The 26863-nt window shown below is 41.1% G+C and overlaps 3 protein-coding genes across 3 annotated transcripts in view; all 3 read left to right on the forward strand.

Moving 5' to 3' along the window:
- The first annotated feature begins 2391 nt into the window (after positions 1-2391).
- On the forward strand, positions 2392-7727 carry thumpd3 (THUMP domain containing 3). Its single transcript, XM_079578916.1, has 10 exons — positions 2392-2495; positions 2668-2908; positions 3174-3251; positions 3323-3745; positions 3897-4027; positions 4141-4210; positions 4301-4416; positions 4490-4594; positions 4675-4798; positions 7173-7727. The coding sequence occupies exons 2-10, from the start codon at positions 2714-2716 to the stop codon at positions 7362-7364; spliced, it is 1434 nt and encodes a 477-aa protein (XP_079435042.1). The 5' UTR covers positions 2392-2495; positions 2668-2713; the 3' UTR covers positions 7365-7727.
- Positions 7728-8626: 899 nt separating this feature from the next.
- Positions 8627-16232, forward strand: LOC306979810 (prostacyclin synthase-like). The gene is made up of 10 exons (XM_079578935.1): positions 8627-8714; positions 9234-9357; positions 9757-9932; positions 10489-10632; positions 11006-11133; positions 11425-11606; positions 13861-14008; positions 14990-15171; positions 15780-15931; positions 16026-16232. Exons 1-10 carry the CDS (start codon positions 8647-8649, stop codon positions 16174-16176), a joined length of 1455 nt encoding a protein of 484 aa, XP_079435061.1. The 5' UTR covers positions 8627-8646; the 3' UTR covers positions 16177-16232.
- Positions 16233-16993: 761 nt separating this feature from the next.
- Positions 16994-26863, forward strand: part of LOC306980210 (potassium voltage-gated channel subfamily B member 1-like) — a 33494-nt gene continuing 23624 nt past the window's right edge. The window contains exons 1-2 of the mRNA XM_079579478.1: positions 16994-17237; positions 18049-18711. Coding sequence (XP_079435604.1) covers positions 18148-18711 — 564 coding nt within the window. The 5' untranslated portion in view covers positions 16994-17237; positions 18049-18147. The remainder of the gene's footprint in view (positions 17238-18048; positions 18712-26863) is intronic.

A 26863-nucleotide genomic window follows, 5' to 3' on the forward strand; every position in this document is an offset into this window, starting at 1 on the left:
TGGTGGGACAGGACGATAAAAGTGCTATCAAGGTTCAAGTGAAAGAAAATGTAGCTTTCTCTATTTGTTGTAAAAAAAAAAAAAAGAAAAAAAAGAAAGAAAAAAAAAGGTTTTTAAAGAGAGGACATAATCTACTCATTGTGACATTGTGACACGTCTGTTGGAGCGGTAGTCCGTGAAAGAGGCCAAAGTGACAGCACCCTCCTTTTGTTTATTTCTGTCCTATTAGACCATGGGCTTATAGACTTTTAGAGTCTCTGTGTCAGCACAGGAATACTGGTGGAATAGATGGTCAAAATTAATAATAATAATTAAAAAATAATAATAATAATAATAATGTTATTATTATTATTATTAGTAGTAGTAGTAGTAGTAGTAGTAGTAGTAGTAGTAGTAGTAGTAGTAGTAGTAGTAGTAGTCGTAGTAGTAGTCGTAGTAGTAGTAGTAGTAGTAGTAGTAGCAGTAGTAGTAGTAGTAGTAGTAGTAGTAGTAGTATCATTATTATGATGGTTTGTGCAGACCATAAATACAGTATATTGGGCCTACCTCCGAAACGTCTGAGATCATAGTTAGGTGACTATTTATTACAACTTTGGCTCCCTCTAGTGGACAATTAATAGAGAATCATGTATGAATCAATGGTATGAATTGAACAAGGAACATGTGCTGTTCTGAAGACATAGGATTTCAAAATGAGTGTTGTTTATCAATATTGTGGTTTTAAAAGTATGAAGATGTACTTCTCAAGAGACAGACACATCTTTTGTCCCCAAAAAAAGAGTTTGCAAATAGGTTTGCAAACGTTTTGCAGAAGTTTGACAAATTAAAGTGTTAAAAATGAATTCCCTTCTTATAGAACAGGGTGTCTGTCCGTGTATTTCAGGGACCTCTCATCTACCGGTATATAGCTAGTTTGTAGACCAGAGGATCCCTAGAAGATATGAGCATGCATCATTTTCACTGTAGTCATTATTAATTTACCCCACACTCTGTAGTGGTAAGAAACTACCCAGCTACCAGATGCAAGGCTGCCAATCTGCGGCCTTGGCCCCTCCAACCAACACCAACCTTTTCTTCTGACTACATTACTTGAAAGATATAGTGGCTGTACGAGTTATGGGTAGGAGAAACCTACGATAATTTCTCCTATAACCAATAACCGCTTGGACAAACAGGGGCAGATCTAGAAAAAAAATCACAGGGTGGCAAGCAGAGTCAGGGATCATTTCTGGGGTGGCAACACATTTTACAATGCCAAATGTTTATAATGAAGATACACAAGTTATACTTGATTGCAAGGCAATTTTTCCGTTTAAATAGTAGCATTGTCCATAATATAAGTTAACCTGGCTAACACCAGGCTGCTGTGTGCGCTCGAATTATTTCGAACTGCACAACAAATATCACTTGTGATTTTAGTCTGGTGTTAGCCAGGCTAAATATAAGTAGGGGGTTTCTTACTATGTAAAATTTTGTTTTTAAAAAAATACAAATAAAATCGTCATCTTGGGAGCCACAAGAGTTGGCATTTTGTTCCTTATTTAGTTATAAATCTTTGTTCCGTCAAAAAAGTAGGCCTACTAAAAGAGTGAGCCTCTGTAAGCACCCAAGTAGCTGTGTGAGACATCACATTGGTTATGCAGACCAAAAGAAAAATATTTAATGAATCAGGCTTTGAAGATCTGGATTGCAACTAGTCCTTGAAACAATGCATTTATAAAGTGCCAGGTTGATGACTACACTAGACTTTTTAGATAGTTCCAGACAAGGTCGAAGCCTGGCTGCACTGACATCAGTGGGGTGGCAGCTGCCCGTGCCACCCCTCTAGATCCGCCCCTGTAGCCAAGGCGCAGGTTTGTTTTTGAGGTGAGCACATTAATAACATTCATTCAACACCATATGCAACCCAAGGAAGCTCATGTTTGCTTCTAATCTGTGTATCTCCAGAACCAACCGATGAACATTGAGATAAATTACGATCATTTTACAATTTACAATAAGAGAAATGGCTATAGTTTTGGATGCAGCTAGTGGATCTTTATTTACATGTTTATATGAAATAAACTAATCCTGCATAAGACATCCAGAGTGCTGCCTATTTTTCATCTCTCTGAGTGTGTAAAACAAAAGCATGATATAAAACTTTGCCGTTTCTCTCAGCCTCGGTTGCCTAGTCATACAGTTAAACAGTTAAACAGTTAAACAGTCATACAGTTAAACAGTTAAACAGTTAAACAGTTAAACAGTTAAACAGTTAAACCCCCGGGTCACCAGCGCCACTGGGTTCACTTCATTTCGCAGGATTTCTATGTACGCGAGTAGTCTTTTATTGTGAAGGACTTCCCGGCGGAAGTGGCTCTGTTTTGACAGCATGATTGTTCCTCGTGTTGTGGTCTTTGCTAGGACCACTTTGAAACAAATAAGCTTGGCAAGTACCGCCTCTTATATCTTATATTTCAAGTTCAAGCTTAGCACAAAAGTCGATGCGTGTATATGTATGTTAGGATTATTTTTGTTAAATAATTTCTGTGTTTAACATCTAGCGTTGTAATGCTAGTGCTAGCTAGCTGCCTGTGGGTTTCTCTGCACACGTGATTAAAAACAATGTAGCGGTGTATGTGCCGGTGTGAAGTTTTGCACAGTTCTCAGAGTCCGTGTCGTTTACAGGTGTGAAGCTGTCTGTCCTCCTCTTGGTCTCCACTGAGGACCGAGCATGTCGGAGCTGAGCGCTGACGGAGAGCCCGCGGCTGATTCCGCCGGTATCACCGTCACTATCGGAGCCACGGTGCCCACGGGCTTTGAGCACACTGCTGCAGAGGAGGTCAAGGAGAAGATCTGTGTGGATGCTAAAATAAGCAAAGACCGAGGCAGAATATATTTTCCAATAACCACCGACAAACTTGTTCAGGTACGTGTAAGAGTTTTATTTGTTAGCAAATGAATTTTGTAAGTAATTCATTGCACTGATGTTAGGAAAACTTTAGCCAGTGACTTAGTGACAACAGGGGTTAGTCCATGAAGCAATCATTAGGGACATTACAGGGTAATAAACTTGTCTTACATGCCCTTAAATGTATGCTGGACCAGAGATGGTGCACACTTGCCTAGAGATAGCAGTATAAACCACTTTTCCTAAGAGACTACGCAAATCTTGATACACAAATTGATTTTAGGTTCATCGCCTGAGATCTGTGGACAACTTGTTTGTTGTGGTTGAAGAATATGACCATTACCAGTTCAAAGAGTCTAAGGTAAATATTGTTTTTCATCTGTTTAAGTCATCAATGTTTACAGTTTGAAAGACACTGTCTGTGTTTATCAGGAAGAGACATTGGCAGAGCTACAGCAACTTGCCTCTAAACTTCCTTGGAACGATGCCTTGGATGTCTGGAAGTTAAATCGCACTTTTAAGAAAAAGAAAAGTCACCGTAGAGGAGCCAACAAATCTAAAGCGAAACCTGATGTTGATGGCCAAGATGCAGCAGAAGTAGAGAACGAGCAGGAGGGGGTTCCTGAGGCACTGTCTGAAGATGCCTCCAATTGTGACGGTATTGATCAGGCTGAAACATCTACTCCAGACCAAGAGGATCAACCACCTGAGGGCAAAGTCACAAAGTTTAGAGTGACTTGCAGCAGAGCGGGGGATAAGCACAGTTTTTCGTCTAATGAAGCGGCGAGAGACTTTGGTGGAGCTGTGCAAGAACATTTCCAGTGGAAAGCAGACATGACAAAGTTCGACATAGAGGTAGGCGTGTCTGTGACGCAAATACTGATGAAATCATGAACCACAAATGATGATGATGATATGTTAAGTTTTTCCCATATAAACTTGTGTTTTTTTTTCAAATATTTGTTTACAATCTGTATGTATTAAATTACATTTTTTTGTCCTATAGGTTTTACTCAACATACACAACGAAGAAGTGGTAATTGGAATTGCCCTCACAGAAGAAAGTTTACACAGGAGAAATATCAGTCACTTTGGGCCCACCACTCTGCGCTCCACTCTGTGCTATGGGATGTTGAGGTATATTTTGTACCAAACCTGAAAAATATAACATTTGTGTTCACTTTATGTTGCATTTATGAGACCTTGACTGTAAAACATTTTGAAAGATCATGCCAAATCTCTTCTCTTAGACTTTGTAAACCCCAACCATCCGACATTATACTTGATCCAATGTGTGGGACAGGAGCTATACCTCTAGAGGTAAGCGGTGCTTCATAAATTGGAATATACATGATGTTAAGTTTTATTTTAGGTACTTTTTACGAATGTTAAATATTCTCTCTCCACCAGGGGGCCATTGAATTTAGGAATGCTTTCTACATGGCCGGTGACAATAATGACATGGCAGTTAACCGTACTGCCAATAATGTGTTTCACTTTCAGAAACAACAGGCTGATAAGGGCAGGTGAGGGAAAATCCTCCTAAAATGAAAACAATGCTTTCTTTGTTGCTGATTTGTGTTTTTTATCCTTCACCAGTTCATTTGGGTTACCTATTGATACAGTTCGATGGGATCTCTGCAGTTTACCCATGAGAACAAGCTCTGTGGATATCATTATTACAGATATGCCGTTTGGAAAGAGGTATTTACCACCCTCAATTTCCAACTATCCTCTTTAAGAATCTGCTGACAAAACCCTTTCACCTCTGTTTTGCACAAAAGAATGGGCTCTAGGAAGAAAAACTGGGACCTTTATCCATCCTGCCTCAGGGAAATGGCTCGTGTGATCAGACCAGGCTCAGGAAAAGCTGTGCTCTTGACCCAGGACAAGAAATGCTTTACCAAGGTAATATTCCTGTTATGGAAGATCATTCCTGTTTATTGGTTATCTGGCAAAAGGAACAAATGTAAAATAGTTATTCATCATGCCAGAAAATGCGTTTCCTGGAACAAAATTAAACTTCTTTACAAGAAGTTGACAATGATGACTAGGGTTGCAAAGGGGCGGAATATTCCCGATAAATTTCCGGAAACTTTCAATCTGAACTTTAGCTCAGAAATGTAGGAAATTATTCAAAAATCAAAAACTGTCATGACAAATGATATTTTTGTTGAATAAACGGTTGGTGGGCTGTTAGTTACCCATGAAATATGTTTTTGAACCATAAAACATGCGTTTGAGTGATGTCACACCCCTGAATCACACAAGAGTGACTCTATATCGTCATGTCAAGACCTGACACAACCTTACCTACATTACCACTTATGACGATGAAATGATGACATTGCTTTATCATACTGTGATTGATTAACTTCACCTGTCTAACTCGGATCATGATGAGCGGCGAACAATACTGTACGAGGAGTGGGCGGGGCCTGTAACAGACCTAAATATAGACTTTTAAAACTATATTGTAGCATCCCAGTCGTAATGATGAAGCGTACAAGTGGATCTTGTGTCTGTTTCCTTCTTTATTTCCATCATTTGCCCACAGTGACCACCGCAAGAGCAAAAAGCAAAAACAATTTATTTTAGTAGTAGTTAAAATATTACATCAAATAAATACAATTACCTTTTTCCCCATTCCAACCAGCTGAAAGCTGGAGTTAAAAACCATAACCATAATGTGCCATGTTTCCTTGCCACCATAACAATTCAAATTAAACAGGTACTTCAAATAATTACATTATAAAGTACCATACAAGTATAATTTTGTAAAACTGCACGCACATGATGAATATGCAAGATGGAATGAGTCTATTTCCAAATGCTCTTCTTTGTATTGACCACAACCTAAAACACTGTCCTCGTCAAACCCTGGTGCTCAGACACAGTGAGGCTTGAGACTGAGACATGAGACTTTTCATCTCTGCTGTGAGAGATATTTCAGTGTTTTTATGCTTCAGTTTATATCTGTCCATAAAGAAGAAACCTTCTGGTATTCCTTGTTTATTCCCATGAATTTCCGTATATTCCCGTTAATTCTCATAAATTCCTGTTAATTCTCTTGGAAAATGTCCATTGTTGGAAATTAACAGAATTTTGCAACCCTAATGATGATAGTGTAATGTAAGAAGACAAATTAAGGAGATATGATGAAATGAGAGCATGATGTGTCAGAGCTTGTGTCTGGCTTGTGACTTAAAATGTGTGAATCAGATGACATATTCGCCTCAAACACAATTACATTACTGTCTTAGTAACAAGGCTGTTTCTAACTGACGGAAGGTAATAAACAGAGAAAACTCCCACTTTTCTTTCAACACTGTATTACATTTCCAGTTACTTCACACATGCTTTTAGAGCACCAACCTCAAACTGGAGTTCAGGGCCCTGAGCCTGTTAAAGCTGTCTCACATTTTTATATATTATATTGAACTAATTGTTAATATTTTTAATTACTAATGGGTACAACTATTTCAATAAAAAAATCTTTCAAAACAATTAATCCACATTTTAATTTGGTCTTAAAGAGGGGGCATTATGCTTTTTTCAATCACATAGCACCAGTCTATAGCACACTACAATGATGATGAAACCTTCTGTTGGTCTGCAAATGCAGTAAATTAAAATAACTGCCTTGTATAAAATTGCTCTCTCAAAATGGCTGTAGTGAATGTCTTGAAATAGGCCTCTGTCTCTTTAAGAACCTCTGACTCTTTCCGACACGCCCCCTCCACACACTGTCTGTGGCATCAGTGGGGAGGGTTTTTTTGCTGAGGACAAAAAGTGGTGGTGACAAAAGCTCGGAGGCGTCTCCAGGAGGTGGGGGCGTTCCCAGGAGGACTCAGGCAAACCTATCCCTAAAATGGCCGCCATCAGAGTTTTTACAGATTACTCAAAATAAATTTTGCATAATACCCCCCCTTTAATTACAAGAGAATTTATAGTAATGAGAGCGTTTAGGGGTTTCTAATGGGTAAGGAGTTCCTGGTCCCAAACAGTCTGTGAACCACTGCTTTACGAGATTTTTTGAAATTGTGTCACTTGATTTGAAAAGTACCGTTATTTCGTAAACAATTTCCCACCACTTCTTCTTTTGTTGAGGAATTTGTCTCATAGTTCCCAAGCGCCACAATATGAAATTCTTCTGTTTCATAATAGTTTTTAGATACAGAGGCAGTCTATTCAACATTAAACACGTTGCTAACCTCTGATTTGTTTATGAGTCTCCAGTTTGCGCTGGTGTTTAGTTTGACCAGACTGCTGTTGCGTGCAGGCTCTCTCGCGGATGGGCGGCCTGTGGAAGAAGGTGCACACAGTGTGGGTGAATGTTGGAGGGTTACACGCAGGGGTCTTCCTCCTCAAACGCACTGCAGCCGTGTTTGGACAAACTCCCGAGGACGTCTACGTGCCACAGGCGGACCGCTCCTCTCACAAGGAGGAGAAGGACAGCTCGGAGGTGTCTTAATCTATATCCAAGGTTTACAGCATTTATCACATGGTTCCAGGCTGTTTTTAGTTTCAATGTTCATTTAAGTTTAACAGGAATTCTTGCACATCCAGGTAGATAAATAAACAAAGTCAGATATATAGAGACCGCAAGACATTTCAACTGTTTGTGATTAACCAAATCACTTTCCCATGGCCAATCACAAAACTTCTGCTGTCTCTATCAAGAAATGTCCTGTCTCAATTTATCAGACTTTGTTTAATCTTAATAAAAACTAAATTAAACAGCGAACATGGATGGGGCTGCTCATTTGTTTTGTATTGTCAACTCCTGATGTCGAATAAGCGGGTTCTGCGCATTGTCATTTGTTCTGATTAATAAAGTCATTCAGAAAGTATGTGTTTATCCCATCAATTTAAGTATTCTCATATCATACAACTGAAAATGCACTTGTTTTGTGTGACGTTCTGTTTATACTTAAATACAGCTGGACTCTTCTCAATAAGATGCTTTCATAAAATCAGTTGAGTGGGTTCTTGTTCAAGCTGGAACTTTCTGACACATTCTGTTTATGTTTCCTGGATGTTGTGCAGACAGAGGTAGACAAAGGACTTTGTGAAGTATTACTTTTATAGAAGTACCGCACTTTGATGAATTAGGAAAATGATGTTTAGTAGCTTTATTTTCCCAATTCATTAGATTCTGCCCCGTTTCTTCCGAAGAGCACCTGGTACTATTACACACGCTCGAGATCCAATGAGCCCTTCTGGCCTCCTCCTCATACCACACTTTAATCTTGAATTGTTAGTAGTAATTATTAGGAATCTGCCCCGATAGCATATACTTTTAATTAAAGGTTTGTGTTATCAGGGGCCTATTAATAATTTATTTTTAAAGGTAAAAAAAAAAACACTTAAATGTTTTTTTTTTCTCTCTCTCTTTAAAAAAATACATTTGTGTACAATAATAACTGACCAGAGAGATCAACGAGCTTATTTTCATCTATAGTCCCTGGTCAGAGGCAGTGTGACAGCAGGTTAGTGCACAATGGGCATTAGAGTCCACACAGATATATATGTTATAGAGATATGTCACAGATATAGCACCCCACAGGCAGCAAGAAGCACATTGTTCTCCTAATTTGACAATGGATTAAAAATGTACCTTTGATACATGGACTCAGCAGGCAGCACAGTTCACCTCTGGAGACTTGTGTTTCCCTGATTGCGGTGACGCAATCCGCACAGGGATAAAAGCTGTGCGTAGCGCGAGGGGAGACACTGCCGACGCAACACGCGACATGATTTGGACAATCATCCTACTTGTTCAAGCGGGCCTCCTTTATTTTGTTTTGACGCACAGGAAAAGGTACGTTTTGATCTACCAATATTGAACCCTTGCTATTTAGAAGGGGCTGATCGCAACATTTGATCTTATTGGTGATTGTTTTGACATTTGGCGAGTTGTAACTTTTTGCTCAAACCTATGGACGGTTTGCTGCTGCTCCGGCCTCTTATAAGACCCTGAGCTGCATATCCACCTCAGTTAGCTGTTATTATTAATATGTCCCTTAATATTTCACCATGCTTTCTACCATACTTATCTCAAATGTGCCTTGGGTTTCCTCTCCCTGCTTAGGAATGTGGCCAAACACTACAGACTTATAATTGGATAGGCTTTTATTTTGTTTTTGACGCATTTACAGTGACGTGCGGTAGTAAATGATGTTAATCCACTCCTTAAACCAACTGTTCAGATAATACCGTGTATTGTGTCGTCATACGCAAGTGCACGCTGTTTCCCAAAATAACGCAAACTGACAACAAAGAAACGTGTCATTGTGTTGTTTAATGCCATGTGAACTTCAACGGATGATTTTGTTTACAGACACAAGACTGATCCTCCTTTGGACAAGGGCGTTATTCCATGGCTGGGGCATGCCCTTGAATTTGGAAAAGATGCTTTCAAGTTTCTCAGTCGGATGAAGATGAAACATGGGGATATTTTTACAGTAAGACACAAAGTGATATTAATATAGGCCTGATTTACACCTAGCCTATATCAGAATATTTTGACTTCAATCCTCAAGACTCTTAAACTCTTAAGGTGTCTTTGTCCTTTCTTTGGCTTCGATCCATGCAATCACCTGCCGCAAAATGCACCCCTTCACCCTGTAAAAAGCCTGCCACCATCCAGGATGTGCCGGCCAAAATACCAGAAGAGCTTTCCTTCCACAACCCTTTAAGAGGATATGAAGAACTATCTAAAAATAGAGCTAAGATGGGGCAAATATAAATCAGTTATTGCATTGCTAGAGTCTTCAAATACCCATCCACGCTAAAGTTACTAGATATCTCACAGACTAATGCTGACTGTTGTCAAAGTGGTTATTTTGGTTATATTGTTGCAGGTGCGTGTGGCGGGGCGTTACGTGACCGTTCTCCTGGACCCTTTCTCCTACGACACCGTCGTGAACGACAGGGACTGCCTGGACTTCTCACGGTTCGCTGCAGTGCTGATGGACAGGATCTTCCAACTGCAGCTCCCACACGACCTGCTGAAGAAAGGCAAAGTGATAATGAAACAGTAAGGGCTCTATACTTAATGTCAAAGAGTGCAGAGTTTGGCTGATGTGAAAGCGCGTTGTCAAAATGCTGTCAATATTTGGAATTAGAGAATATACATAGTTTATAGTTCAAGTAAAAGTAATTAATTTTTTTAAATTAATTAATTAATTTGTTTTTCATCTTATTTAGTTTTGTAGATTAGATAATACTTAAGTAAGTTTTAAGTAACAATTCAAGTCCAACAAGTAACAACACTTTTGCTTCTTCAAGTTGTAGCTTAATTTTTCAACAATATAGTCATCTGAAATGGGTTGTTATTTATGTATATTTTATGTGCAAACCGTTGCTACGATGAAAGACTCACAGGGTGATTGAAAGCTTTGAGTGACGCAAGTATTTCCACTTGAGTAATATTTATCAAGCAACAGCTCTGACAGGATACTTGAGTACAGAACAGTATTGTAAAAATGCCCATTATGCGGATTCGATTCTTACACATATTGAATAAGGATAGATGTGGCTCCCCTTTACTCTTTACAGTGTTTGAACTTATTTATTTACCCATTCTATTTCAGGCACTTTCTTGGTCTGAATTTGGCCGGCCTAAACACCGCCACGGGCCGCCACCTGCAGAACCTGCTGAAAGCTGAGCTCACCGTGAACCGGAAAGACTGGAAAGAGGAGGGACTGTTCGGCCTCTGCTACAGCTTACTTTTTAAGTATGAGCAACTTCTTCCTACCTCTTCAAAACTTACAAATATTCTGTTCTGTCGCAAATCATGTCGTCTCTTACCTAAACAATTTACCCAGAAGGCACTTGGGCCGCCCCCTGTTAGTAAACAGTCTGTGAAAAAATGCCGAGCAACTTAAGTATTTGAGGTCACGTTTCCGGACCTATTTAGAGATGGAAGAGGTGACGTTAAAATTCTGAAACTCCCATTACGTGAATGCCTTTCTGTTGCTTAAACATTCGCCGAAAACGGGACTGTCAACGGAAAATGCGTGGGCCGCTTATCTCAACATCAATTCACAAGACCATTCATTTACTTGGACTCATTCCCACGGCTGTTTTGTGACACATCTTCTTGGCAGGGCTGGGTATCTGACACTTTTCGGAGGCGAGCAAAACAACAATAGCGCAGATCCGTCAAGAATCTACAAGGAGTACAGAAAATTCGATAGTCTGCTGACGAAATTAGCAAGAGGCACGCTCAAGCCAGGTAACGTCAGATTTGTGACCATTTGCAACCTTTTTTTCTCAAGTATGCCCAATAAGCTTTGTGTCATAGTCAAATGTATTTACTGCACCTTATTTAATCTGCCATAATTTCCCCTCCTAAATGCTCTTGTTCAGTAGTCACCTCTGGTTTGGGATCACTGCAAAAGAGGGATGTGTTTTTGTAATCCTAGCCCTAGCCATAGACATCCATATCTTCTATCTATAAACCTGTGATTCTTCTATTCAGTGTTTATCTTGCACTCACTCCACGATGTTTATCTGCGCTTGACAGAGGAGAAGAAGCTGGCACAGTGTGCTCGTCAGAAGCTCTGTGAGCTCCTGGCTCTGGTGGGACAAGGGCGCGGCACGGCGGCGGGGTCCTGGGTTGACGCCTACAGACGAATGCTCCAGGATGAGGGCGCAGACCGGGACATGCAGAACAAGGCCATACTTATGCAGCTGTGGGCCTCTCAGGTGAGTCCCAGTGTCACAGCTCAGTGTTAAGGCTGGAAGGTGAATTAATATGTTATTATTAATCTATATTTATTAAATAACATCTATGAGGGTCAATTATGTGTCTCATTTAACCAGGCCTTTTCAGTTTCCCCTCAAATACTGATGCTCTTGGATGTGTTTAAAATGTGCTCTGTGAAGTGAAACTTAATGTACAATACAAATCAGCGACCACAAGGTGTCAGTGTGGACGCATATTTGTACTGGATAGTTGAGTGACTTCAGAAAAATCATGCAGTCCTCGGGTCACTATGAGTCTATTGCTAGGTTTTCAGAGTGCATCTCAACATCCTACTGGTTTGTTGGGTTTAATTGAGGCAAGGTAAATTCATGGCACTTATTTTGTGCTGTGGTTGGAAGAACATTATGAGGACAAACATGAGAGTGACTTTTGTAGTACTTTGTCAAAATAAAGTTGAATGTGGGTTCTTCTGTCCCGGCCATACAGTTTGTCCTATATTCATGTTCTATATTCAGGCTGCGAGTCTATTTATAGGTGCTCATGTTAAAAGGTTTTGTTGTGGCCTTGTCTGACTTTTCTTCATTCAGGATTTTCTGGAAACAAAAGCCGATTCTAAGTGGGTCAAAAGGTCTGCAATCTCAAACATTTTTGTCATTCCAATTTTTTTTTGAGGACCACCCAGCCTAGGGGGAGGTTCTTTGTTAACATCAGAAGAACAGCTTCTCACACCCTCCCACCTGTCTCTCCTCCTGCTCCATCAACATAAACCTCCTCCCTGCTTCTGCAGACATTATGCAGACATTATGCCTCCTCAGTGTCAGTATAGTTCTTTCAATCAAAGACTAAATAAGCCGCTAACTTCTAATTGTTGGATCCACGACTTGGGCATAAGAAAACTATATCTACAGTCGATTTAGGGTAAACCTGACTAATTTAACGTGAAAGCATCAAGTGAAATTTGAAGAACACTGGTATGCATGCAATTTCATTGTTAGAATTTGCTCGCGGGCCACTAGGCGGCGCTGATGGACCACTAGTGACCCGTGAACCACAGTTTGAGAATTACTAGATAAAGTTAAAAGTTGTGTCAAAAGTTGAAAGCCACACTGCGAACCATTCCAGGTTATTGGTCGGTATCTCACAAGAGTAACTCAATGGTTGTAAAAGTATAAACATCATTTAACAGTGCAGTGCCGATAAAACCAAAGGTGCTTCTAATAATCAGAAAGATACTGCTATTTTTGCCTTAAACATTTTGGAAGAGGGTCCATATAAAGCACACGTTCGGCTACATGTAGTGACAGCAAAGTTTACCATTGAAACACCTTTAAAAAAATCAATGGCTGTATTTTATTCTATTTACGTTATCAAGTATGGCTTTAAATGCACAACAACTTGCACATTGTGGTTGGAGATGTAGGGACAGTAAATATTTCAATATATAGTTGCATCTCTTTCTATTCCAAAGCTTGACTGGCTCCCTTTGCCAGAAGACTGAATAAGATTAGATGCTGACGCCGAAATATCCGATTCACTCCTGAGTCATGTGGTCTTGCTCTTGTCCTGCAGTAGGCCTATTCAAATATGCTAATTTAACATTTGAAACCACACAGAGATTAGTCATTTGTTTTTCCGTTGCTTATATTTCCATGTCATTAAAAGTGTTAATTAAAAACCTCAGCGTTAGATTTCGTCAGGCTCTTCATAAACGGTGTGCATTCTTTTATACATTATTTCAGGATAGTTTTAAAGCCTCCAAAGTATTAATGTGTCATTTGTGTCTACGAGGTGCTTTTTTAAAGATTCCCTTCATTGTGCTCTGTGTAATGGCAATAGCTTTGTGGCTTCACTTGTAAAAAGAGAGAAGGTCACTCCATCAACATTTGATTTTGTAAAGTAAGCATTAATGGGCACTTCAAATAGTTTTAGGGCCCATTAACTTTAATGTATTCATTCTAAGTGTTTAATATTTAGTTTGCACTCTCCAAAAGAGTGGGCGACTCAGGTTCTGCTGAGAAATGAAATATCTCGCTATTTTGAATCACACAACTATTACACATTGAAGAACATGTCCATGACCACTAATGAACACTCATGACTCAAAACCCATGCTGACAATATGGTGTAAATTAGGATGGTTTCCTCGCCATTAGTGAGCAGCCATAGTTGTGGTCATTAAAAAGCTCTCGAGTGTAGGGAAGCACTACGTAAATGTGCTCAGGTGAGTGATTTTGTGTGTGTTTGTGTGTTCAGGGAAATGCTGGTCCAGCTGCGTTTTGGCTCCTGGGATTTCTGCTGACCAATCCTGATGCCATGACAGCTGTGAAGAAGGAGCTCTGCGGGATTGCACAAACAGATGCGCCAGAGACATGTTTACTCAATGTGAAAACCCCTGTATTCGGTGAGGAGGAAGCGCAAGTTGCATAAGCTCAAATAATATTGCATTGTCTCAAGCTCTTTTTGTGTTTTTTCCTTCCAAGCGGGTCTCTCCTGCATCATCCTCTTTCACAGCAATCAACCTATTTTTCCTGATTGGCCAAATGTACCCTTCAGCAAGCTTTTAGCAATGCCTTCTCTATCCCACCTCTGTACATGTCAAAAACCATCTCACTCTGGCCTCCCGGACTTTACTTCCAAAACACCTCACACAAGCAGCCCTTTTGATGTTCTTTCCTCTCATACTCCTCGTCACTCCCACCTCGGCATCTTTAGATCTTGCTTTTCGTGTGAGTGTGTTTTTTTTCTTTGTTGTTGTTGAAAATCTTTCATCACAGACTGAACTGACACTTTTCTCCACCCATTACAACCTGCTGCACTCTTTACCTCGTTGCATGAACTGTTGACTTCACGAGTGGAGTATTTCAATACCCTCTCTGCAAGGAAATGACTGCTTTTTGTTTAAATGTGTCAAATTTAAAACACTCATGATTTGAGCTGTTATTTTTATAGAATAATTTACTCGATTAAGTAAGGAAAAATGCCCGACGAGGTGTCCATTATCAGAAATAACTGGACGACTCGGAGGCGTGAACATGGGCACCTCATTGGGGCCTTGACAGGAGTTATTTCACTTTTAAATTTATATTACCTGAAGCTAATTCCAGCTCAATTGTTTATCGTTACCATTGAAACAGCTGCAGTGGAGTGATGAAGAACGTGATTTAACTGTTGTCACTTTTTAACCAACACAAAATCGAGTATTCACCCAGACTATGGTATAACCTCAATTATTTGACTCGTTTCAAAGCATTTCAGCACTTAGCTAAATGATCCAGAAAGCAACCAACAAATACTTTGCTTATTTACTTGGGTCATGCATGTATCAATATGTTTTATTCCTAAATTGTATTTGTATGCGTGACTATTTTATGGTTCCTCATAGATAGTGCTCTTGAAGAGACTCTCCGGCTCACTGCTGCCCCCTTCATCACCAGAGAGGTAGTGCGTGAGAAAACCATCCACATGGCAGGTGGCCAGGAGTACCTGCTCAGGAAAGGGGACAGGGTTTGCCTGTTCCCCTTACTCAGTCCTCAAATGGACCCTGAAATCCACTGTGAGCCCCAGGTTGGTTTGCATGCGTTTTTACAAGTTCAGTATTATGCCATAGGTAGACTACTTTTGAACATCTGTATTTTCACATAGTTTGAATTTATGTATATGTAGGAAAAAGAGCTGTTAAGACCTAATTTCTTAACATACAAAAAGCCTTAGACTCTTATGTTACTGGCACATGGGGGAATATAGCAACTCAAATACAGCTGCCAGCCATTAGCAAGAAATTATTTGTAACAGAGGCAATTTGCGCAAAGAAATGATCCGGGAAGGCTGCTTGAAACAACAGAGGACCTAATGACATCAGCTCTATGATGCTGCCAAAACAGACAGGAGTAATTGTCTTGGCGAGGAGCCGGAGTCTTAAGTGTATTTCAGTGGTTTATATCAGGTGAAGTCGATGCCCACACAAAGCTGACCCCGCATTACCCAGCGAGAGGTCAAAGCAGAGAAGCTGTGGACAATTGAGGGATTAGCCGCAACAGAAAGAGAAACACAAGCTAATAGGCGTGGGAAGGATTCACTGCAGGGCGTCTTTAGGAGCCTGTCATCAAACTGTGCGTTTCATCATTTGTTTTTATTAGCATCTCATTGCTCGCATAAATATGTTTCGTTGACAGAAATTCAAATATGATCGTTTCCTGAATGAAGACGGGTCGCCAAAGACAGATTTTTATAAAAGAGGTAGAAGGTTGAAATATTACACCATGCCGTGGGGTGCGGGGGCCAATGGCTGTGTGGGGAAGCAGTTGGCTATCAGTACCATCAGACAGTGAGTATCCAAGCACTAATACAGTGAAACATGACTTTAAATTAACAAGGAGAAAGGAACAGCCGCCTCTAAATGTGTGTTTGCTCCTCTGCAGGTTTGTTTACACAGTACTGACAAAGTGTGAACTGGAGCTGTCTGACCCAAACGCTCAGATGCCAGAGGTGAAAGCAAGCGGTTATGGATTTGGGGTTCTGCAGCCGGTGGGAGAGTTGTATATCCGATATAAGTTTAAACAACCACAGTAGGACACGGAGTGGACAGCATATTTGTACATTTCAACAAATTGTTTATGCTTCTATAATACCTTGCTTTGTATTTCTGTATTTATATTGTATTTATATTAAATAAACACATTATTTTTGAATAAATGCTTTGGTTGTGCAATTCTGACAGGATAATTGTTATTCATCCAAGGCCATGGGAACCCTGGGTGCTAAGGGCGCTACAGCACCCCCTGGTGGGTCGTTTACTCATTAAAGGCAATATTAGGTAAATAGGAAATATGCACAGAAATAGCCTTTATGGGGGGCAATCTTATCTCTCAGCACCCCCTAACAAAAACATCATCCCACAGCTCTGTATTAATCCCAGCCAGCCATAAACTAAGCCATGAGCCAATGGAAATGTTTACTTGCTCTTAAACTTAAGGAGCATCAGACATTTCCTGTGGTAGATGCCAGTGTGTGATATTGAAAGCACTTTGTTATGGCAAAGTTGGCTACTGCGTAAACAAATCCAGCGGTGCGCACTTCCTCTTGAGTCCCTCTGCTCTGAACAGTTTATACTGGAGACTACACAGCGTCTACTGCGACTAAGTGGCCCCTGGGAAACACCCCACAGTATTAATGTGTACACTAGGATTCGTACTGAGTGATCAAAGCATCGCTGCCATTGTACTCGAGCTGAAGGCTGCGCTCAGTGTCCAGTGGTGTTCGCGCTCAGTGTTACCTCGAGGATGGCGCTGTAGGGGTTAAACGGAGGCTGCGCTTCTGGAGGAGCGGTGAGCAGCAGCAGCAGCAGCAGCAGCCCCTGCAGAACACTGGCCACACACTCGGAGGTGCAGGTGGAGCGACCCGCTGTCCCTCGCGCTCCTTACCCACGCTACTTGTTGACAGTGTTAATAACCTCCAGGAAGGCTCTGATCGAAGCGCACTGGACCGCAGCCGCTGCAAAGGAACACTGTGTTTCAACAAGTCGGCGCGCGGCTCATAATGTCTTCAGGTCCGAAACCGCCTGTCGAAGACCTCCACGCAGAGCTCAACTTTGTGCGCGATGTTAGAGCCGCTTCACTCCGAACGGGGCGCATGTATGTATCTCAGACCATCATTCTCTGTGTTAGTGCTTTGCTGCGCTTTGGTGAAACGACTCGTTGTGTAGCCTTTAGCCCTCAACTTTTTTTTGTTTGATTATTATTATCTTTAACATCCACTCATGTAAGTGCAGAAAAGGCTGGTTTCGTGCATTGCTTTGCGTGTGTTGCGTGGTATGGCCGACACATGCGCAGATTTTCCACCGCTGACTTGACACCGCACGCTGGTCGAAATGTTCAGTATTCTTAATCAAAGTTGTTAATCGGGTCGAGAATTAGTCTTGCTTCTGTGTGTAATCCCTCCCGAGAACAGTCCGCTCTGGGGTTGTCATTCACAACTATTCGACAGCTTGCTTTTTTTTTTTGAATCAAGAATAGAGTGAGGCGATTCAGCACCATAGACAGTGCTCGGCGGACGGATAGACGGATAGACGTGCGTTTCAGCACCGGACAGCGCTCCAAGTCTTGGGACAGAAGTTTAAAAACCTGGGGCTCACAGTTCGACTGGACTTAAGCAACAACTCAGAGCAAAACTTTGACACGAGAGAGAATATTTTTTGCTATCTGTAATACTATGTGAGAGAGACAGGTGTAAAACAGAGCATTGATTATTATTGGCTGGCCTCTCAGCCCCCACCTCCTCACGAGTCAGCACAAAAAGCGGCTGTACCTCTTAAAGCTGATTAACATATCTATTTGCTTCTCTGATGAGTGGATAAACCACCTCACAGACAGCTGTAGGACACAAGCTGTGTGGGACCTATTACTGTGTCTAACACTATGTAACTTTTGGATTTTATTTTTGTAGTTTTTGCCAGAGAAGGAGAACCCTGATGTGTCCCTCTACAGGATGTTGTCTTAGTCCACCAGCCGGCTGCATGTCCCAGTCCATTCACCTGAAGGAGTGATGAACACGACTATGAAAGGTGGAGCCCGGCTCACCACCGCTCAGCCCCCCGACACCATGGACATTATCCGGAGCAAGTCTCACTCCCGCCGGGTGAGGCTGAATGTGGGGGGGCTGCTTCATGAGGTTCTGTGGAGGACACTGGACCGGCTGCCCCGCACCAGACTGGGCAAGCTGCAGGACTGCAACACCCACGAGTCCATCATAGAGATCTGCGATGACTACAGCCTGGACAACAATGAGTACTTCTTTGACAGGCACCCCGGGGCGTTCACCTCTATTCTCAACTTCTACAGGACAGGGAAGCTCCACATGATGGAGGAGATGTGCGCGCTCTCCTTCAGTCAGGAGCTGGACTTCTGGGGCATTGATGAGATCTACCTGGAGTCGTGCTGCCAGGCGAGGTACCACCAGAAGAAAGAGCAAATGAACGAGGAGCTGAAGAGAGAGGCAGAGAACCAGCGGGAGAGAGAGGGTGACGAGTTCACCACCACCTGCTGCTCCGACAAGAGGCGCAAACTGTGGGACCTGCTGGAGAAGCCCGGCTCATCCTTCGCCGCTAAGGTACAGTCTGATGCAGCTCCCTTTAATTATCCCAGTGCTCAAGCAGATCAAGTGAACACAGGCAACCTGAGAGATGCGAGAGCAGCCAAGAGCCCACTGTTCAGGATGTGAAGTGAAGGTTACCCTTATTAAAGTCTATTTTTAAAAAGATGAAGTTTTAAATGCAAAATCCCGAAGATAGCACTAAGTCTGTAAGGGGTAAAAAAAAAAGTACAGCCTCTTTCTGGCCGTACTGTGTTTGTTTGGTCAGGTTCCAAAGAGCAAAATAAATTGTAGCCAATTGTTTAAAGGTGAGGGTGTTATTTGTTTTACATCACTTTTAAAAAGCAATTTCAAAAAACTAGACGCATGTCTTTCCCTGATGAAAACATGTTTTCTAAAGTTCGTCGATGTTTGGCCGTGTCTTTTCAATACAACCCTCTGCAATCATTGTTTTCCTTTGTTAGCATTACAATCTCCGCAGCGCTTTCCTGTGACAATAATTTAGTTTTTTCTTTTGAAATTCAGGGAGAATAAAAGGAGCAGCTTTTATGTGAGAATAGATGTGTTGGTCGAACAAACATTACATATAAAGTGATATTTTTAGACAGTGGCACAGCAGCCCCCTCCATCATACATGCCCCCCCTCAGCTTCATTAGTCCTGCCTCATACAGCTCTGTATTCAATCAAGCCACTCATTAACAGCCTCATTGCTCACTTCTGCAATAAGACCACTTCACCCTTTTGCATCCAAGGAGGTACTTTACAGAGTTTGAGGACCTACAGGCACTACATTGTGCTCCCTGCAGGCATTTTAAAGTGTGTTTGTGCACATTGATGCTTCACATTGCTTCACTTAAAATATTTTTTTTACGTATGGAAAGCAACAAAATTCCTCCACACAGCTCCTGAGAAACAACATGCAGGATCACTCAAACGCATGAATGAAACTCAACACTGCTATTCTTAGGAATTATAAGAGAACAACATCAAAATGTTAAGTTATCTTGATATGGGCCCTTTAAAGTGATAGTCTGTAAGATTTCCCCACCACCACCACCACCAAAATGAAGGAAGCGACAACAAACTTTGAAAACTAAATGCTTGCATTAAAATTACATAACAGAATTAAGAATTACATATCACTCAAGGTCAAGCTCCCTCCCCCTTCTCTCCTGGTTGGACCTGACAGGCAGTGGAGAGCTCGTCTCGTTGGTCAAAGTGATAGCCCGGGGATCATTCTGATTAGGAGCTGACATCATTAAAAGGAGGCATTTTAGAAAAAATATTATTATTTACATTACGTCAAATTTAAGACCCAAGTGCTCTATTATACACAATCGACAGAATTTGGAAAATAACTAAACGTACAAACTCACTCAACACTTGAACTTAATGAAATGTACACCTTAGATTTACCTCGGAACAGCAGAAATGGAACAAATTACAAAAACTTTGAACGTAGTGGGTTCCTCTGGGCTTTTTTTATTTATGATTTTTTGTATTTTTATTTCAGTGTTTTCTATGCGAAAGTGTTCAGCATCATCAGAAATCCAGGCTCTGGAACTTGTTGTGTACCATGTTTGAAATGTACCAGAATTTCTTTTTTATTTACTTTGAACGTAGAGCACGCACTGCTTAAGATTAAGCAACTCATATTTCACTCATAATTCATCAGTTGATCTAAATGGCCATAGAAGCAGTTGTTTTCCAAGTTATCAAATTGTTGTCTGGGATGCACCATGTTTTATGAAGGCATTACAGAAAGGTTCTAAATGAAATTGTGCAATGGGCACATAGTGAACGTTGCACAAATAGGCCCATTATCCCATGCATTTCTTTGCCATACGAGAGAAGCGACAGTAAAAATGTCAACTAGAGGTTAAATGGTCGCCATTAAAGAGTGAGTTTTTTTTCCCTGTGAGCTAATTCAGGATCTGCATCAGTGAAAATAGGTTGTTCCCAAACACATATTCCAGCTCATTTATTTTTCAGAGCAGATGAAATTTTAATTGCACATTAATAACGGCAGACTAAATGCCGGAGAGAGAAGGTGTGATCTTGAATACCTATGGTCTACATGTCAAGTCATCTGGATTATTTAAAGTCATCACCTCTTTAAAAATACACTTACACACTGCGCTCAGCCCGACAGCCCATTTGTCATGTCAGAGTGAAGGCCGTGGGACGTGTCACTGTGGACTTGGAGTCCTGGAGTCATTTTAGGTCAGTTTAAGTCCAGTAAACTTTTTGACACCATAGATAGAAATATAGGAAAGGTGTTGCTAAGGCACTGGTTCTATCTTGCAATGGGCAACTTCTCATACTAGTGAAACACACATTTTTTATAACTTACTCTGATACAAGATTATAAAAGTAATACTCTTACTTTTTTGCTTGTTTCTGACAAAAAAAGTTGAGAGTAAAGGTGTATGTATAGCCTTTACAGCACATCTCTGTATTCCAATAGCTTGAACTTCAAACTGGCACAAATCAGTATCCAAGGAATATAAATCATTTTCATCAAAATCATGTTTGTAGACCTTGAAAAGTTTCACTGCAACCTTAGACATCATAAATCTGCAGGTGGTGAGCACTCATGAGAAAAGACTAAAGATGAGCTCCAGCTCGAGTCAGAGTCCGACACCAACACAATAGATTGATGATTTGATCTTGTTTTAGGGAAATAGGTTGTACAAAGATGCAAAGACTGAAGAACCATCAGTCTGTCTAATTTGTATAAAACAAAAACAAATCTTTGTAACAGAGAAAAGTTTTATACCCCGTTGAATTGAGCCTGTCTCCTCCTCTCTGCAGCAGTACAGTATATCAAACAATAAAAAGTGACACTGAGGCCTGCCGCTGGCAGAGGCTCTTTGAACTAATTGCATGGAAAGTTCTCTGGTTGGGCAGAGACGGCTCTGACTGCAGGCGCTGAGCTGCACATCTTCATCCGCATCAGATTTGTCCGGATGACTTCACTCTAAGTGTTGGTCTTGTTGCTGAAGTCTGAGCCCTCTGCTCCAGTCACTGTGTGTCCTGTTACCTGCTGTAGAGTCAAACCCCTGATCAGATCAGTTGTTGTAATAATGTAGGAAATCAATGGGACATTTAGAAGTGAGTGAGTGTGGGTTGAGTGAGGACACGCCCTGTGAGCCATTAGAGACGTCTGTATGTGTGACTTCCCACGGCCCATTGCCTGCTGAGATGTGCATGAGAGAGCACAGTCTCCTGAGACCAGCGGATCACAGTCCCGCTGCTCGAGATTCTCACTCTGATCAGCAGCTCTCATGTGGAGCCTGGTTTTGTCCAAATCCATCACTTTACAGCTCGCACTTTTCAGGTTTTTATGGCTTTGGTGTTGCCAGGTGACTGCAGCTTTAGCATAGAGTCTGTGTCTAATGAACTACACTGAACAAAACACAGTGTCTGGTGTGACCACCAATGCCTCATGCAGTGCAGCACATGTCCTCACAGAGTCAATCAGGTTGCTGACAGGGACAAAGAACACAGGTGCATTTTATTGATGGTGTTTTGAATGACATGTCACCCATTGAGCATCTTTGGGATGCTGTCGATTAACGCATACAGTACGGCAGCGTGTTCCAGTTTCGTGCCAATATCCAGTAACTTTGCACAGCCAGTGAAGAGCCACAATCAACAACCGAACTCTATGTGAAAGAAATGTGCTGTGCTGCATGAATGATGGTCACACCAGATACTTACTGGTCTTGTGACCCCAAGACCCCGCCACAACCCGGCGTGGCGTGTTTACATGCATGTATCTATGTATGTTCATTAACATGCACTGTCCTGACCAAATGAATAAAATAAAGTGCTCACAAACACAAACTTTGACAGATTTGTTAACAATATTTTAAAGAAATATCTCTTTGAGTTCACCCTATGAAAAATGAGAGTGGTACATTTACATTTTTGTGCTTGAGTTTTTATAACGGATTGATATGGGATAAAAGTGATTTTGTTCAGCGGAAGCATGGGCACAGTTTGTAACTTTAGTTGAATATCACTGAGTCCTCCTCTGGATCCTCTTACTTCATTAATAAGTTACATCTGACTCACCCACTCAGCACGAAAATGTTGTTTTCTTGTGCAAAGACTCATTCCTGCCCAGAGCCTAAATATCACTGTACAAATTACCTCAATGCACTATATTACTGTACAAATCAGCACAATACTCAGCGGTGTCCTGAGAGGACGCTTGATATCGCACTTAGCTTGTTTGTTGTAGTTCAAATTCCAAGCAGCTCCATAGTGCGGCATGTGTTTGAGATGACATGGGCATGAAAATGCACAACATTGTGACTCCAGTTTGTGGGGAGTTTGTACATACATTTTCAGGCTGTCACTTTGTTTTGTTTTTTCATGTTTGCGTGATATTCGAAACATTTAAGCTTAATTTATTTCAGGGGATTTCACTTAAAGACAAACCAGAGTCTCCAAAGAAGCTGCACACTGACAGAGACATTAGCATTATTGATCTGAAACAACCCTTTGATGCCATTTTCAGTGCGAGGAAAGGCATAAATCGAAATTCAGCTTAGAAAGCAACATGTCCCTCAGTACAGTTGATCAATAAAGGAGGCGTGAGCTGCACAGTTTGAGCCCTGAGTGTCGAGGGTAAAGTAGTTTCCACATTCAGCTTCATTGTCACTTCAGGTGAGGTGGACTCGAACTTCATTCTCAAACTGCCGGCTCTCTTCTCAGTTAAAAACACAACCATAAATATGATGAAACAGTGCAAATATGGCAGGAAATTGTATTTCAAAATATTATTTAAAAAAACAACACTATATTTTCACACACATCTAAAACTAAAACTATAATATGTCCCAATCTTTTTGGAGTGAGTTTTTTTCTATGCCTATCTGCTTATCTAATCTGCCCATTTAACAAACTTTCCCATCGTGTTGACCCTTCAAAAACAAATGCCTTCATAACACAAAGAAAGTTCAACTTCAATAATAGAGTGTTCACTCACACCATGCGGCTGCCTTTACCTAAGCAGGTGCACTGTACACTAACCAGGGCAGTTTGCATTGCGCCGCTTATCTGATCCTGTCTGTATTGCTCACACATTAGCCTTTGATCGACACTGACCATTTACATTGACGTAGGGTCAATAGAAGGGGACACAGACGGAGCTACTTTGCTGCAGAACTTCATTCATTATTTAGCAGTCTGTCATGCAGGAGAACATCACTCAAGGAGATGCATCGCAGAGTGGTGTGGGGCCCAGTGGTCAGCGGCACAAACAAAACACAAGTTTCCACCCAGAGTGATGGACATCTGAGCTGTTGCACGCTAAAACCTATTCTTAAGCCACAACTGTACACTACTCCCCGAGATTTCTCACTGCCTACTCGATCGGCCGCAACTGGAAAGGTCAGTTTGCACAGAATAGGGGAGTTGAATAATGCAGTGAAATCAATCCACTGCTTTTGGAGACAGTCTATACATTTGATTTGGCCTCTTGTTTAGCTTCTGCAAACAAATACAGCATTCCCTTCAGATATTCTGGTTCACTAGTGCTTCCCTAACATGTAGTAGGTGTAGTTTTTCCCTTAAACGACAGCACCAAGTTTTTTCCAACTTGGTGCTAAATGTCTAGTTAAAAGACAAAACTGATCCTCTCGTAATCTTGTTTGAATATCTTTACTGACATGACATTTCCTTACACTGCCTTAACCATATATGTCTGTTTCATCAGCTGGGCATTTTATTCTCAAGATTGTGTTGAAAAATACGATTATAGGCCACTGTCTATGTCGATAACAATAAAATGAACCCTGTATTGAAGTATATATTGACAGAAAAAAAAGTGTTTTAATCACCCACATAATTAAAATTCATGTTATGTTTTGCCTGTTTCCTCACCTTTACTCTTCATTATAAGTCAGATCTAAATTAGTTAACACCAGTTACTATTGCAAAACTGAAAATGCCTCTTTTCTTACACTTTACACTTAAAGCAGTACTAAGTAATTTGTTTACCTTAATGCATCTATCCGTAGTCCCTATGGGGGTAATGCAAGTGTTAATGGGACGATTCATCTCCCCCTGGTGTCTCTGGCCAGAAACCACAATTGCAACTTACGGGTCAGAGGCGCAATACACACTAATAAAATCACAAAGAAGAAGCTAACAGGCTAACGGGCAAAGCTAACTGCAGGCTAGCGCCACTTAAACAGCATTTACAGCCAAGTTTGAGTGAAAAAGCTATCTCCATTGTGTAACTGGATGTACAATATCCCTCTCTCCCTTTGTCTTTTCTGTCAGCGTAGTATTTACTCTCACGGACAATTAATGAGTAAAAAAACCCAACATGCTACGACACCTGCAGTGGCGCTTATGGCCTCTAGGGGCATGAGTTACTTAGTACTGCTTTAACCCCATTGTGGCTATCTGAGTCTATAGCAACGTCGTGTGGTGGCATGATACACCCTCAACCTTTATGACAGAAAAGAAAACACTTATTTTCTTACAAAATTGTCACAATTAATTCAGCAATTTTTCCCGGCACTTCCTCACTAAAACACCTCAATACAGCACTTGTACTGACACATTTTTGTGAGAGAGAGTTAGTTTTGGTCTGAAGTGTATTTATTAGACCACTGTTTATTTGTTACCAAACGTAAGAGTGTGACGTATTCATTGTTTAATTGTGGAAGCAAATCTGTTTATTCCGATGGCGAGCACCGGATGACCCCCTGGCCTTGCAACCCGGTTGTTTCTTGCTTTGCTGCATTTGAAGTGGTTCGTTTTTACTGTACGGTGTGCATGTGTCTCCATGTGCGAGAGGTAATTTACTCGAACTCGAAACTCAGAACCCAACACCTCACCGCTCTGTGGACGGACAGTCAGCGACACGCTTCAATTAACGTACCATCATCTCTGCTTCTGCTCTGCGTGCTGTGGCATCTCAGTGCTGTGTCTGCTGCACCCTGAATTAAGTTTCACCTTACACCTGGAATCACAGGGACATATGCCCAGACATCAGACATGATAAATGACTTTCAAAGGAAAATGAACAGTGGCGTACGCATACTCATAGTGTGTTAGGTGGTAGCAGCATAATAGTAGTAAGTATTAACAAGACTTGTTTGTTTGTTTTTTCTTTCTTTACTTTTCTTGTTGCATTTTAGTGATTTTATTTTTCTTCACCTATGATTATGAATGATTAGACTCCACATTTATTTCTACTACTACTTATAGCACTACTACTTATAGTATCCAGCAGATAGTACTACCTCAAACCTCAAGCATGTAGGCCACCTGGATGAGTTTGTCGTGTGTCCTCTGGCTTTGTGAGGAAGTAAAAAGTATGGATAACGTTTGTCTTACTTGATTGTAAAACAGTGCACATAAAAGTTTAACAAAGCCATGAGAGTGAATAGTTTCACCTGTGCGTATCACCGCAAAAAGGAGATGTCACGGAGATGAAAGACCAACGGATGGAGGCGACTGGGGTGAATTGGTTTGTCAGGGCCCCCCACATAGAGCGCCGCGGTGCTCAGACAAATCTCCATCTGGATCTGAGAGATTATGCAGCTCATAGGGTCAAGATATCTGTGGGCGGGAGGCAACATGTCCCCCCATAAATACCCAACACCTCTAGTTATTGATTGCACTGTTTTTGGTTAGTTGGTTCCCACCAGTTTACTGATGGTCATGGTGTGTATGCATGAAGTAAGAGAATGCAATGCCTGACCGAGAAGTTGAGGTCGATTTGCAGATCAATGTGTCCACCCACTCTCTCAGTGAGTCGTTCAAACCGTGGTGAATGATAGTGGCATAGGGATAACGCAGGCAAGATGTGAAGGAAGTAGCCGTTCAATTCAATTGAACATCAGGAAATAGTTACTTTAGGTCATATCAAAACTGCCTTGAGTAGAGCTACTATACATCATATGAGAAATTAGGGGGAAATTGGGGAAGAAGAAGAAGAAGAAGAAGAAGAAGAAGAAGAAGAAGAAGAAGAAGAAGAAGAAGAAGAAGAAGAAGAAGAAGAAGAAGAAGAAGAAGAAGAAGAAGAAGAAGAAGAAGAAGAAGAAGAAGAAGAAGAAGAAGAAGAAGAAGAAGAAGAAGAAGAAGAAGAAGAAGAAGAAGAAGAAGACCATTTTCTCTCCTTGGTCTCTGTCTCCACTGACA

This window comes from Gobius niger (assembly GCF_951799975.1).
Source record: "Gobius niger genome assembly, chromosome: 20".
Classification (NCBI taxonomy): Eukaryota; Metazoa; Chordata; class Actinopteri; order Gobiiformes; family Gobiidae; genus Gobius; species Gobius niger.

Excerpts from the sequence above, each read along its gene's own strand:
- thumpd3 (XM_079578916.1), top strand. The coding sequence starts at position 2,714 with ATGTCGGAGCTGAGCGCTGACGGAGAGCCCGCGGCTGATTCCGCCGGT. Across the intron at positions 3,746-3,896 it reads TGACAAAGTTCGACATAGAG|GTTTTACTCAACATACACAA; the intron begins GTAGGCGTGTCT and ends TTTGTCCTATAG. Across the intron at positions 4,417-4,489 it reads CAACAGGCTGATAAGGGCAG|TTCATTTGGGTTACCTATTG; the intron begins GTGAGGGAAAAT and ends ATCCTTCACCAG.
- LOC306979810 (XM_079578935.1), top strand. The coding sequence starts at position 8,647 with ATGATTTGGACAATCATCCTACTTGTTCAAGCGGGCCTCCTTTATTTT. Across the intron at positions 10,633-11,005 it reads TGCTACAGCTTACTTTTTAA|GGCTGGGTATCTGACACTTT; the intron begins GTATGAGCAACT and ends TCTTCTTGGCAG. Across the intron at positions 14,009-14,989 it reads TGTGAAAACCCCTGTATTCG|ATAGTGCTCTTGAAGAGACT; the intron begins GTGAGGAGGAAG and ends GGTTCCTCATAG.